At 38.1% G+C, this 15824-nt stretch overlaps 1 protein-coding gene across 6 annotated transcripts in view; it reads right to left on the bottom strand.

Annotated features, from left to right (window-relative positions):
• GRM1 (glutamate metabotropic receptor 1) overlaps positions 1–15824 on the bottom strand; it is a 181670-nt gene that overhangs the window by 129638 nt on the left and 36208 nt on the right. For all 6 annotated transcript variants that reach the window (XM_004935585.5, XM_015284285.4, XM_015284286.4 and 3 more), the window contains one exon: positions 15381–15630. In XM_004935585.5, coding sequence (XP_004935642.1) covers positions 15381–15630 — 250 coding nt within the window. The remainder of the gene's footprint in view (positions 1–15380; positions 15631–15824) is intronic.

Raw genomic sequence — 15824 nt, 5'->3', positions numbered from 1 at the left:
AAGTTTAGTATGCACGGTGCAGGCTTACTGAGCTGGATTTTGTACAGCGAGGATACAGAGAAAAAGACAGGCAGTTGTAACACAGGAGTCCTACATGAAGTAGAATACAGGAATCTGAGGGGGAAAAAAGCTTGTAAGGTAGAAATGAGTCAGAAAACCAGTGAAAAGTGACCTCATTGACAGAGTATACACACAGACAACAAAAGGAAGTAAAACTGAATATGGAAGCATTCAGGGAAAGGAAAAACTGGGTATGTTTCTTAACAGTCTTTTAAAAATAAAGCTATACAAAAAGAACATGGCTTTTGCTCCAGTATGGACAGCCCCAGTAAGAAATGCAAGAATAGATGTGGAAAGCCCACCTGGGAGAAATAACCATATTTCCCAGAAGACTTAGTTAACCTAGAACAAGCAAAACTACACCAAAAAGTCACCTTCCAGCTCACATTTGCATCTCTAGGACCCTTCTTCTACCAGAAGGTGGGAAGAAAGGAGGTTGTTGCCTCCTGACTGACAAACTTCCGCCTCTCCTCAGCAGCTGATGCACACAGAATCCTTCCCTGCACAGACAGATGGAAGTTTTTCATGCAAATCTGCTTCATTCCTGTGCTGTAAACATTTTGGAACTTTCATATCTGATACAGGAATCAGAGGGCCAATTTTCTTTTGCTGAACTTTGGGCACATGTTGCTTCACTAACCAGCAGAGTGCAAGCAGGGGGAAAGAGGGATGGACAACTACCCTTAGGGATCAGCTCCAATAGCTGTAGGGAGTTCGTGGTGACTGCCATCCATGTGCAGGCACTGCTGGAAAAAGGTAACATTTAACATAGGTGTGTGAGCCTGAGCAACTTCCTCTGGGTACATCCTCTCTCTGATAGAGCATTGTACATATCTTGAAGCTTTTCTGCTGCAATATATGTTGGCAGATGCTTGCTAGGGAGATTTTTTTTTTTTTAAGGAGTTATGCATTGTGTTATCCTCATACATGTATTTTTATGAGTGTTGATGAGAGAAACCGGCAATGAAGTATTATACATTACAGTCGACATCCTCAGGCCAATCTCAGCACCACTGCATTTTGCACAGAGCTGCTTCACACTATTACAGAAAACACCCTTCTGCCATCTGAGCCAAGTCATTGGATGCAGCTTTTACCCCAGAGGGTTTGGACGTCTTCTAGATAGCTTTGTCATGGATCACTGAACTCCTTAAGGATAAAGAAAAAGCTGACCTTCACTAAGGATTTTGAAGCTGTGTCACTATTCTGCAGGGAGCCAATGCAAATAGAAGATGATGGATTTGATGTGCCCATGGTAACTCGCACTGCTGAGGAAGTGTGTTACAGTGTCCCACACTCCTAAGAACTTGAATCTGTATGATTATGGTGTGCTGCAGTAGTTCACAAAAAAAAATCAAAGGTTTGTATTACTACTATTATCCATGAGAAAAGAATGGAGTCTCAGACTACTGAAAATGGTGGGAGATTTTGGTATGTGGAACCACTACTATCAACAGGGATTTCAAAAGCATTATTAAAACTACAAAGAAACTGATGAATAATACATCTGCTAGAAATTACACTTGTGGGGAGATCAAAATTATTCACCAACTTGGAAAGCATGGAGGGTTAAATATTATGACAATTTATTTTGACATTCTCTAGACGAAATAGTTTCAATATTTTCAAAACAAGAACATTCAGACTTTCTATTTTGAAATAGCATATTTGTTTTGAAATTGACAACATTGTTCTGGATTTAACAAAAACATTTCAGGTTGGCAAAGAATAATTTTTCTTCCTGCTGGGAAAAGAATACAAACTATTAAACTCACTTAAAGTTGTTTCAGCTTCTCATTACTAGCATTGCCTCCAGAATGCTTAGCTTAGCCACTAAACTTTCACAGAGGGGAAGTATATCACTCCTACAGCTCTTTGACAAAACAAACAAAACAAAAATCCAGAAACTAGGGATGCACAGCTTTCAAAGATTGTAGTTCCGTGGCTTCTTTCCCTCTGACTAATATTCCTCTGCCATAGAAATTGATTTCCTATGTTGTAAAACCAAGGTAAGCAGATGCAGATCACCCAGAGTAGTACTGTACAGCCGTTTCTCCCTCTGTACATTTGCCTTCATCATTTACCTCCCAGTGTACTCTGTAACAATCAAACTCCATCTCCTCTAAGAGTTACATAAATCACTATGTACTTCATGGGAAGATTTCAGCTGCACTATAAGGCTCCTTCTGCTTCTCAGACTGAAAATGTCACAGTTTCATTTAATTGAATCACAGAGCTGTATACTAAATTACACACAACATAGGATAACAGTCCACACAACAGTCAGTGTTCTATTTTTATGTTAAATTTATTGTTGGCGTCTCCACTACTTTAGCTTTTTAACAGACTCGGGCATTAACAACGCATGACACTCTAAAGGCTGCTTGGAGCAGAACACTGGAGAATCTGGGCAAGTAAGAGACAGCTACATAAAGCTCTCCTATACCTATGGAGATATAGAAGTGATTTGGGGTTAACACAAGAACTAAATTTGAACCTAGTAAAACAGTTGGCAGTTAAACTGTGACTCTTAGATGGTGAAGCTGAGTTCTGCAGGGAAATTACAATCTCAAAGTCATGGACTACATAGAGCTCAGGATATTACAGTTGATTCAAAAAATAGTTTCCTCTGACTCTGACATAAGGAAGACTTGAGATTTTTAGAAGACAAAGAGGTAGATTCTGTTCTCCAACTCTCATTGACTCAAGCCAGGCAAAGGAGGCGGCTGAGGTAGTTCTTGGTCACTGTGTAGTATCTGTTTTTGCAGCTCCGTCAGAGAAACTGAAGCTTTACTTAGTCACCTCATGCAGCCTGAAAGAACCACACCACTTTGAAATAGACGCTTTCCCTTCCACACTTCTAACATAAATCCTTCCAGGGTCATCAGGACAAGTGGCACAGCTGGTTGCACTGATTCTGAACCTTCCCTCACTGAGGCAGCTGCCTCCTAGCCAACCCAAAATGGGGATTTAAAGAGTACATAAAAACATATCCTAATTCTGCAGAAAATATCTGTTTTAAACAGATAACAGAAAGAAAAAAAAACAAAAACAGTAACAAAAATATTAACAGAAAACCCCACTCTTCTGCTTGGTATTTGATCTTTCTTATGTATTCCTTTTCAAGTCATTTTTGGCTGAGATTCATGTAGGGACCAGACACAGTTGTGGTCTGAGGTTCCTCCTGTGCATGGCACTGTGCACAGACCCAAAAGACTGTCCCTTCCCCATAGCATTTGTAGTCCATAGAACCTTAGAAACAGCGCGAAGTTATGTGAGATTAAACATGATGTTATGTCTAACAACGAGAATGAAACTCGATAGACTCCTGTTCTCTTTCCTACAAGAAAACTTGATTTAAATTAAAAGCTAACAGGTGTAAAGTACACTGAAACATGCTTTTATATTCAGACTAATGTGTGGAACTCATAGACATCACTGAGTTTTTGTGCAAATAAATAGCCTGGGAAGATCCAAACAAGAATTGGGCATTAGCAAGCAGGCAGAACATCTGTATTTTCCATACTCAGGATGAAAATTACAAGGAATGTCAATCATCCAACTTGAAACAAATCAGCCAGTCAGCAAATACTCTCAGTAAATGTTTCTTCACAGAAGAAAAAAATGGAAGTAAAAGATCTTTCTCTGAATTGCACACACTGAATATTCACCACTAATAAAAACCACAGTCCTAGAAGACATGGACAATTTTAACAGGTGAGCACTATTAATCAGAAAGCTATTCTCAATTCACATTCACTTCAGTAGCATTGCTGTCCAGTTGGCTGCATGAAAACTGAATTCAGCCCTCAGAGCTGGAGAGCTGTAGCAAGAACAGAAGGAAGCACTCTTCTGTTGACTCCTGATGGGCTAACTGTCCAGTGCTTTCTCTAATTTGGAGGCATGATTATACTTCCATTACACAGAAGGGCAATTTATAGACACTCAATTTCTTTCATTTATCTAACATGTCTCAGCTGTGATCAGAATATATAATGCATGCCTGAAACCAAAATCCTATCACTCACTATCACCTTCTTACTTACAAATTACTGTAACTCCTCCTCTCCCACTTCCACATTTTATGTGCCTTATTCCTTAAGAATGTATGTTTTCTTTCTCACATTTTATTACCACCTCTTCCTTAGCCTAGCTTCTATGATTTTATCTTCTATGACTCTATCTTTCTTGCTTCTATGATTGTAATTCTTAACCCTGCTGGAGTGGCAGAATGCCCAATTACTCGAGTTCATACTTTTCACCTAAGTTTTCCAACAAACCTACTGGGAAGCTGGAAAAAGGGAATCAATCATATTTCAACAACAGAGCTCCAGAGAATTTATTTTTCTCTGTTCTATTCTCATGCTTAGCAGAGAAGTGTTGGCAAGTTTCACAAAGGCTTTAAACTCTCCATTCCCATTTTGAGTTCATTTAACATACTTCGTAATCACACTGCAGAGACAAATTCATTTGAAATGCATGCAGATTAATGCATCTAATTTTGTACTCTAGGTGTTTTGGTCTTGGCGCTGACCCTCACAGTGGCACTTTCAGCAGCCTGCAGCGTCTCATTCATTTGCTTACATTATATCACCTCTCAATGAGTCCTCACATTTACTCTGCGTCTCTGAAAATGATCAACTGCCAGCCTGCAAAATCAGAACTGCCTAGTCTTCCCAATTATCCCATTGCCTATCCTCTTATGTTAAAATTTTATGATAATGTGTGAGATCAGATTGAAGTCAGTCACCCATACAGCATTTCAGGACTGTAAATGCATTAGTGGTTAAAAAGGCAAAAACTCTGTCCTACATCTTTTCATGGCAACAGTGATACAAAGACCTATCAAGAACAGCTTAATAAAATAAAGGTTTTGGTCTTACATAGCTGCAAAGCTGCATAGTTACTTTTTTTTCCCCCCCTCCTGACTGCTATTATATAGCCACAAACAAAAACAGTGCACATCAATCCTAAATTGTTACATTTACTTAACTATGGCATTGTATGAGACTTCCAAGTAAGGATGTCTAACATAGGATATGAACAAATAGATAGGGTAGATGAGTTGTCAAATCAATTTCTTCTGCAAGTGTCACAGAATATGGGTAAGATTTTCAAGAGCACATTTTGCTCATCTCTATTCCTGATGCAAAAAAAAAAAAGCTAAAACTCCTCCTGGCTTTGCAGAAAGCTATGACAACAGTACAGAATTTTTACTTCCAAAAATAAGTCCCATAATGGTTTCGGGTGCTGAAGAGTTCAGAATTTAATTGGTGGGGAAGTCTTACAATTCAGGCAAATGTAGATGGGAGGAATAAGAATGGATGAAAATGCAAGGAACAAAAAATGCAGCACACAAGGAATAACCAAGGAATGTAAAGAATATAAAACAGTAAGGAGAGGCAGAGAAAAATGTATATTCAGAGATTATTAGGGGAAGAGTAGAAGGAAAAAAAAGATTAGAGATTTCAGATTTCCCATCAGAAATAGCATCTTACAATGATTCAGCCTGCTGTGAGAAATCAACAAAAATGATAAAGTCACATTCAGGTTGTCACTCCTGCATACAGAAGTGCTGAAATCAGACCTATTATGCAGTTTTTCTAATCCTCACGTTAACATGCAAGAGCTGATATACAGCATCTTCTTAGTGATGCCTTCATTGGATTGAAATCAAAGAATTCAGTGTTATTTTTAAGCAGAATAATAACACATGCCATTTCTACTAAACAACAGGAATACCTTTTCTTCTTTAACTTAATCTTGCTTTAGTTTGTAATTAGTTTAGTATTGTATCCCTTCAGTCTATTAGCCAAAGAGAGACAAGAGCAAAAAAAAAAAACCCAAAACTAACACTCCCATAGAACGAACACAGCTAAATCACTAGCATGGAAAATAACAGCATGAGCCCTAGGTACCACAGCTTACCCACAGATAGCTCATAGTGAATTATGCATATGGTTTAAAACCAGTTGAAATAAGTGCCAGGTCAGTTATCAGACAGCAGTGAATTTGAAAGGCTTTGAAACAAAATTGTTTCCTTGATTCTCCGTCTTCAGTGCACAACTAACTGAACAAAGTCACAGACAGTACTGACTGAAGTGAAACGTGGGCAAGTGTTGGCCATCTCAGCAGAACTGGAGTCTTTCAGCCTTACATCAAAACAGATGGTTGGTGCTGAGGATGCAATCGTAACATATAAGTCAGCTTTCAAACTGAGGTGAGTTCTTGACATCATTTTGGGTCCTAAAGCATTACTGTATCACCAAAACAGAAGGGATTTGTCTTGGCTGAAAATTTCAGCAGAAAAACAACAGACTAAGTATCACTGCGGGTCAGTTGCCTTGATTTCAAGTTGAATTTCAGCTTTATAATCCTTATGCACTTGTCTGCCAGACTACAACCTCTGCATGACCTGAAGATTCCCCTTTATGTGTTCATACCAATGCCTCCCCCTTTGGAGGAATTCAGCTTCTCCAAGTGCTAAATACTGGGCACACTGGAAAGGTACCAAGATCCATCCTGCAAAGCCAGAAGGTTGAGGACATTCATAAGAGGAAAAATGAAAAGAAAAGGAAAAATGAACAGAAATCAGGAAATATGTGCTCTTTTCCCACAGCAATGGACCACGCTGCTTATCCTACCTGCTCTCTAAGATGTACCTCTATCTGAGCACTGAAAAAACACCAGAAGTAAACCACAGAAATTCCAAAGCTCACTGCTCAGTGTTTATTTTAACTCCTGTGATTAGAAATACAACTGCTTTGTTTTATAACCAATCATAAAGAATCCCAGCCTTACTGTAACATGCTTGAAAAACATCTAGCCTCTAGCAACTTATGCAAGGATCCTTGACATAATATTACTCTGTCTCACTCCTATAGAAGTACAAAATATTCTTCCAGGTGAGCAGCAACAATCCAGCTACTGATTTCCATACATGCCTGGTAAAACACACTTTAATAATTAAACCATCAACATCACATAGTACAGTGTATTAATTCAGAGTATCTAATACCGTAGAAATTCTTATGCAAATTGCAAACATTGAACTGTTGCACTTATTCAGCACTGGAAGACTTTGCTGAAAAGTTAAAGGTAAATGTCTACCAAAGGCAGAACAACCTTGCATTTTGCTGGACATCACTAGTACAGGTAACTCTTCAGAATCCATCCCAAAACAACTTGGAAGCATGGATCCAGGTCTTATCTTTCCTTTGCTAAGCAAAAAGCATGAACCACTAAAGAATAATTTCAGTTTTTATGATAAGTATGGATACCAGATTTTTTTCCCCCAATGAGTTTTACTGTCATCAATATTAATATTTTGTGCTACCCTTCAAGATACTTGTCTGCTAAGTAAACCATAGTCTTATACTTAATTCATCATCATTATCACCAAGCAACAGCCATAAAATGACTACTAACGAGCATTAAATGCAAGCTACAGAGAAACTCAAATCAAATGTGGTTCTGTTGTAATATAGTCCTATTTTATTGAAGCTTGACATGTAATTTGATTATTTTAAAATAGACTTATGTTATTTTAGATCAGAGGGTAAACAAAATATGCTTGTTCATATTCTTCCTGTATCATGGAACATTTTCATCCACATTGATTATAAATGATAAATGCAATTAGCAGGTGCTAGACTGCAATTGCTAACTGAATCATGATGTAATAAGGCATAAAACCCAGAGTGACTGACACGTGCTGAAGTTCTAGACTTCAAAATCAGCTATGGATCCTATTGCCAACCCTGATAATGCTTAGGAAACGTGCTGACGTTGCTGTCTGGCATTAGCTTCATTGACAATATTTTCCTTATCTGCCAACATCATCAAGAACATTCAAACTCTAACTGATTAAAAATGAGTGATTTCTGTGTTTTAAGGAAGTTGCCTGAACTTTAATCCACACAGTCTACACAACTGATTAAATACAGTCTCACACTAACTTAGAGCATCAACAATAACAACAGCTTCATTAGTAAAAATTATTCTGAATATTTTTGACCTCAGAGGCATCAGACAGATGAGTCCTCTACCTACAGTAAACTGTGTGAAAAGCCTGTTGTTGTGTAAATGGCTGTCTTCCTATTTATCAGCATCTCACTTATGTAGTTTTATTTACTTTAGGCTTTCGAATCACTAGTAGTTTTCTCACTCAGACTACAGCCCAAATAAAATGAACACATTATATTCCAGTGGTTTGGATTCCATTATATTTATTTTGCTATGCTGGACTACTACCAGTTTTCTGAACACCATATCGCTGCTTACAGCAAGTTGGCAGAAAACACTAGCGTGAGCAACACTATTGTATCCACTATTTTTTCCAGATTTACAAGGCCCATATCTATCCTAGACAAGCTAGACTAGCACAAGACAGTTTTTCTCCATTGCCAGCATACTGTTGGACATAACTTCTCTGCAATCACCTCCTTAAAAAGTGCTTGTCAGCATTTGCCCCCACAAAAACTCTTCAAATCTTTTGGGAGGAGTAGACATTTCTAATTGATTTTTCACAAACTTGGGGCAGCCCTTGTGGTAAACAAAGATACTGCATTAGAATACAGCAAACTTTTAGCTACTATAACTTTTAAGAATGTTAACATGCTTAGATCGTCATCTCTGTGACAAAAACTTCCTGATCCAGAACAGTATAATCACAACCACTCTGTAGGCAACGTGTAAGTCACTTGCACCAGAGATTCTCCTGGAAGGAAAAAACAAGCAGTCTCCTTAACCAGATAAGAAAAATGATATTGGTGGTATTTTGTAACATTTGATTTCAGAACTGAGTGAAATAGAGAACTACCCATCATCATGCTTTTGGCAGCACAGGCCATGTAACCTGTGGTGGTTTAGCCTCACCCAGCAGTTAAATACCCACCCACAGCCACTTGCTAACTCTCCTTCTCAACAGGAACAGGGTAGAAAATAGGATAAAATCTCCTGGGATGAGATAAAGACAGGGAGATTGCTTAACAGTTACTATCACAGGAAAAACATAATAAACTTACAGCAAATCAATTTATTGCCAGTTAAAATAGATTTGGATAGTGGGAAACAAAGATAGTAATTAAAACATGTTCCTCAGTGGTGGTCTACTTCCATCAATAATTCACACAACTATCTCTGAGGAGACATCTTTCCATCACTCTCTAAGATTCACTTCCAAAACAAGTTGATTACTGTCTCTCTTCTAACTTCTTTGTTAATTCCCTGTCCCATAGTGAGGGATGCTAGCTTTCCTACCTATATTTTAATTCCAGATGGTCATCCCCAGTATCTCAGCATCAGAGTAACCAAGCTGAAAGCCATTCACCTGGGTGGCAAAAGTAATGCTTCCGTGCATCTCAAAGTTAATTCAGAGTTAGGGATCAGGTGATTTCTCATTGTTAGGTGACTTCTGTCATTTCCTCTTCTCATCTTCTTGCTAAAGGACAAGTTTCCTACTTACACACTCCCTCCTTCCTTTTCCTTCTCCAGCAGATAATATGGACCTATTAATCTCTGCTTCCAGTTTTTTTATTGACTACAAGAAGCAACTGATGTAGGTAGGGTTTGGGTCCATATCTTAACAGTGGCGCCCTCAGATGTTGAAGCCCTTCTTTCCCTGTTCCTGTGATGGAGCTGAAAGACTACTCAATAAGACGAACCAAGCCCCAGCTAAGTGCTTTGAATTAATGTATCTCAGTGGGCTATGCAAGGCATCCTTCTGACAAAAGATGCCCCCATTCAATGAGATTACATGTCTGCTCAGCCATAAAGCTGCATCCTATCAGTGGCAGCGACTGCCCCAGGCACTTGCTCAAATCCACTCACCTTGACATCCAGGGATTGACTGCCTCAGGGCACATTTCTTTTCTGCTTCACCAACAAGTTGTTTACTCTTAAATCAGGTCGATGAAATCAGATTTCATATATGCAACAAAAAGCCAACAGAAGTCAGATAATGAGGCCAAAGAGCTTGCATAAGGATGTACAAAAACCTTGTGAGCTCATGCAACAAAGCTAGTGATGCCACTGCCAGAGGCAAAGAGGAAGGTGTAATCCCTCATTCTCTCCACAAGGTAGCTCAGCCAGCAAAGGAACATCATCTGCCAGGGACATGTGCCAACCCAAGTGCACAGCCATTGTTTTTTGACACATTCACAGGCACAATGAAATAGGATGATAAGCAGCACAGAGAATATCAAGATCCAAAAGCAGCTGTTGACAAGCCCTACATTCTAATATACAGTAAAGCAAGCAAGCTCTGTGACCAGCATAGAAACATGGCCACTAACAACAACAGCTACATTGCACTCACATCCTAACTGCTGTTGTCTCAGGCCACACCTTTGGCATCAAAAATGACCCTGGCCAACAGACAAACACTCAGCAACTCTAAATCACCTCATGAACAGGACAGAGAGAAAGTAAGAGGACAAAAAACTTGTGGATAAAAATGAGAGTTTAAGAGGGAAAGTATAAACTGCAGGCATAAGCAAGCAAGAACAGGAATTAATTCCTCCCCATAGACAGGCAGACCTCCAGCCACTTCCTGAAAAGTAGAATCTCTCCACACAAGTAATAGTTCCTTCAGAAAACAAGCACCGTAACCACAAATGTTTCCCGCATTCTTTTTGCTGCACTTTCAATCACTGAATGCCACGTCATATGGAATAGAACATCCCTTTGATCAGTCTGGGAGAGAGAAAGCTTTGATGCTGTGCAAGTACCGTTCAGCAACATCCAAAACATTTGTGTTATCAACACAGTTTTATCCAAAAATGCAGAGTATCAAGGCTCCATCCCCACCAGATCCAGCAGTGTAGCAATGACAGCATAGTAGCAGTGTCCTAGACTGTAGCAAGTGAGGATACACTCAGATGTGGCAAACACAGGCACAGAAATTAAGGAAAGAACCTGCTTACCCTCAGAAGGCCTCAAGTAGGCAGGGATCCCCAGCAAGATGCCCTCACCACCACTAACAATCCTTAAATGAGGTCTGGAAAGTGATGTATCCTGGCTTCACCCCTTGTGGTCACTCAAATGCATTGTATGCAACTGAGCTCCCCAGGGTTGGCCCTGAGTTCCCACCAGGTTCTCAATCACTGGTTCAAGCAGTGGCTTAGCATTTGTGCTACATACAGTATGTCCATTAGTGATATCTTATACACTACATTTTTCTGACCATGCATATCCTTCTGTAAGAAATCAGAAAAAAATACTTTCTGGGTTTCTCTATCTTTCGTGAAATGCAGAAACCAAACTATTATTGTTATTACTATTTATTTTATTTATTTATTTTTACCATTGATCTCCACTTCTACATCCTAAGACAGATTTTCCCTGGTCACTAGTACCATGCAACCACAAAACTGTTTTTTCCCTGCTCAACATTTCAAATACTTCAGAAAGTGTAAAGTTCAATGTCAAAAACACCATTATTAATATTGGTGTGCAAAGGGAGGGTAATCAAGAAAAATGTCATCATACTATGCACCTTGAAACCTTTATCACCTCATGCTAAAAGAGCTTTCTTTAGGTGGAAAGAAAAAGCTGACATCCCTCTGAAGATGTACTAGGTTGACAGTAGAGATACAAATTGTATCTTCACCGTCTAGCACCCAAATTTTCCACAAGTACGTAAAATTCATCGTTATGCAACAGCCTATAGAGCAATACGAATGAAGACCATAAAACATTAGAAAGCCTACAGAAGTAAAGCAGTACTTATTCCATTACCAGGTGTTACACTGAAAAATAGAACATACATTGACATATCTGTTCCTCCCTAAAGTTCCTCATGTATTTAAAAACTATTTTGTGTAGGAATTAAAGAAATTCTCCAACTTCTCCAACTGCAAAAGAGAATTTTCATTTCCAAAAGTTCTTCTAACAAGCCAATTCTCTAACGATCTCTGAGTAACCTTTTAAACTTCAGAGATTTGTTTGAATTTTTCATTTGCTTTGCACTACCCTCATAGATGCTGGCAAGTCAGTTACATGCTTTGACTTGGCATATCATTTCAGAATACATACAGGAGTTTGATCTATCTTGCAAGATTCTCACAAAACCTAATTTATGTTTGTTATGTAATATAAGACCTAGTAATCTCTGTAAACATAATCAGAAGCACGATGCTAAACATCTTTCTACATAGTCATTTCACAAAACGAATCATTGTTAAAAGAGCTATCACCTGAATTTCTGTAAGAGCGCAGCTTATTCTCTTAGTACAATTTTTGCCCTCGGTTATTCTAATACCATTACAATCAGTTGTTTTTTTTTTAAAAAAAAAACCATTCTGATTTTCTCCTTTTCCATTAGATTATTAGTTTAGTTTTTGATTTCTTTTGTTTAGATGGTTGGTAGGGTTTTTTTTTTTTTTTGCTTTTAAAGCTTCATGACCCTTAATTTCATATTTTAACTGTTTTTCTTACTGGATTCTCCACTACATTTGGACACTGTATCAATTTCAGAATCATTTGCTATTCTTCCTTAGGCAAGATTATAATCTTTTCACCTGTCCTTACACTAGCTCCCCCCAGAAACAGGAATTATCCTTCTCACTAATATTACAGATTCCCACTTCCAGTAGCAAAGTAGACTGAATTTCTTGTCAGATCTTCAATCTGAGTTTGGGAACACTTGTTTAGTGATGGCACAAATACGAGCCTAACTCCATGCCTGAGAATGAACAGCTCATACTGGAAAAGTCTCCACAACATAACAATCTAGTCTTGGCTCAATGCAACCTCCGATAATTCCCACTGTATCATTCCCAAATTAAACTGAAGTTAGATTTTTCTCACAGCTCTCCTTCTGATATCTTAAATTTAGTTGAGCTAGGCTAGTGTCTATCTGCTTTGATCAATAGCAATATTGAAGAATTCACAGGAAAAGCACTGTTTAGCCAGGTGTCCTTTTTGTAAAAGCTTCCTCATTCCAGTGAGTCAGAGTAAACTGTGGAGTTGATACAGCACAGCTGATAATAAACCTGTGAGCAAATTAAGGGCTTTGTTTAGGCCCACTGTTGCAAAAAAAAAAATTTGATTTCACATTCAGTCCTGCTTCCGTCAATAAAAAGAATGCTCTTTAAAGGCTTTTGGGCTTTTTTGCTTAGATGGAAACTTAAATGACTGAACAGCATGTCAGAGCAATGTTAATGCATGCTTCAGCTCCTGTTTGTATAAGATGACCAAATTCATAGCATTGCAGTTTCACTGAGACTTACTTGTGAATAAGTTTGCTAGATCTGCCATTTTTTAAAAGTCACTTAATTAGGACAATTCAAAGAATGTTTTTTCTTTTAGTTCTACATGCACTTTAAAGCATGTGCGAGTCCTATAATAGTTTTTAATTCAGCCAGCTGATGGGCATAACCCAACCTACAGCAACAGTTAGCCCATTTTATAACCAGATCACCCTACCCATCCCTAAAAATGTTTCTCTCGTCGTCAATCACCAGCATAAGAATGCATGAAAACCTGTCTGAAATAATGCATTGTGATTTCCAAAGAAATTCCATTATTAACATTTAATAGTTGAGAGATTCTGACAAGTTCATTATAATGCTGTTGGGCAGACTGAGAATCAAAACAGTACCATAATATTTGGTAAAGGCTTAAAGTCAAACTCTGAAGATAAAGTGTTTAACATATTATCCATGGAGAAGGGAATCAAGTGGCCTAATGGGAAACTAAGATTTATACTACAGATGTATCTAGTTTTGGTGCTTTCTGTAGAAGACTCATTTCCTTTGGCTTTTTGCATGGCCAGTTATCAGAGGAAGTACTGAAAATCAGGTGAGCAATAAGACACTATTGCAAGGCAACAATACATTAATGTAATACACTGCCTAAAGCTACCAAGGTATTTACAAAATAACCAGGGATGCTGTGATCCAAACTAATTTTATTAAAGATAACTTCTTCAATTCACTAAAAATAAAACATATGAAGAATGAAATGTTGCATTATTCATTTCAAATGATGTAGAGTGAATGATGCAGATGAAAGGTACATGCACAGTTCTAAAGCAGAGCATGATTTTCAGTACTATTTGTTTCATTTTAACACCAATGGCTTCCAAATGTGCCATATCTCGTCTACATGCACTTCTAGAGATACAGTCTCTGCTTCAAGTTGATTGTCATCAAATATTACCAACAAAAAAAAGTAGTAATGATGAAAGGAGAATCACTGATTGTCATTGGATAATTACTTAGGCAAAGTAAGTTGTACAAATTGTAACTGTGGGCTTTGAGTAGTGATGCAGACAGGAGAATACTAATATCGTACCACAGAGATTAAGAGAGCATTCCAGACACAGCACTGACAGAAGAGCTTTAGGGCAAGAGAGGAACAGAAGTTTCATAGATAAGAATGAAAACAGAATAAAAAGAAAACAAAAGCAAAGTAGGTAAGGAGATGACTCTCAAAGGCCTTAAAGGATTGATGTTTAAACAGATGAGAGAAACAGAGAATAGGGAGAATAAAACAGACAAGACAGAAAATGTCATCCTTCATCATCAGAACAAGATTCATTGAAATGGAAAACCAGACATAAACACACTAAAAACCAAGGTTAAATCTAAGAAGCCTCAAAATAAGAACTATTGAAAATGAATGAGGATAGATCACATCTGGCGGAACTAGAAGTTACCATAGTTCAGTGAATATCTAACAAAAAACCACGAAATTCTGAAGGAATTAAGTCTGCCTTTTCCCATTCAATACATAGTAGCACTGTTTATTCCAGTAACGTAAGTGCACACACATATAATGACTTAGCTGTCTGCAAGTTTGATGTTTAAAAAAAATTATGTGCAATAGTGTCCTAGCTGTCAATAGCAAAGATCAGAATAAAGTGTAAAACTGAGAACTGCAAGACTGTGACAACAGTTCAAGCAATCTAAACTATTTGATAATTTACAGTTTCAAATTATCAGGGAACATTCAGTCTCTCTTTAGTAGTGCCATGAACCACACTTCCAGATCACATTCTGAAATCAAGATTCTTCATCCTATGTTTTTTCTCTAAAAATATATGTATAAAATTTTCCTCTACAGTACGTGAAAACAAAAACACTAATGTCATCTGTTAAAAAAAGGCAATAATTAACATTTACTTCAGCAAAAGATAACACTACCAATTAAATTGTCACATAACTTCATATTTTCTCTACTATCTTGTCACTTTTCATTCATTAGAAAAGTAAACACTGAAATGATGGGTAGCCTGACTTGCACAGTTCTGAAACTAAAGGACTGCCTTAAGGATTAGAAGAAAGGATGCAAAAAAAATCCACTTACAGCCTTACCTTCCAATTAGCAGGAACTCCCCAAGCACTCCCAGACGTCTCATAGCAATGAGGATCCCCCTCACCGTCATGCCCTCACAGAAGCAAACCACCACTCTAGCCTTGGGTAATCTTTCTCGCAGCTTGCGGAGCAGGCGATCAAAGCTTTTCTCCCCAGCATTGCTATAGATCTTGTCAGAATGAGCAATGCAGAGGCCCTCTTGGGCAGCCAGCTCTTTGAAGGCCTCCATTCCACTTTCCCCGTAATTTCCTGTTTTAAAGGGAAAAAAAAACAGTTGATATTATATAATGCATTTCACCAATTAAGGAAGTGTGTGCGGTATGGCAAGAAAGGAATAGTTTTCCTCAGAACTCAGCTAGCATCAGCAGAAAGAGCAAAAAAGGCTCAAAGTAAACATACACAGTGGAGCAACAAGATAACTGTATTGCTAGTTCCACATTGAC

Source organism: Gallus gallus, chromosome 3, assembly GCF_016699485.2.
Source record: "Gallus gallus isolate bGalGal1 chromosome 3, bGalGal1.mat.broiler.GRCg7b, whole genome shotgun sequence".
Lineage (NCBI taxonomy): Eukaryota > Metazoa > Chordata > Aves > Galliformes > Phasianidae > Gallus > Gallus gallus.
This window is presented reverse-complemented; position numbering and strand designations above follow the sequence as displayed.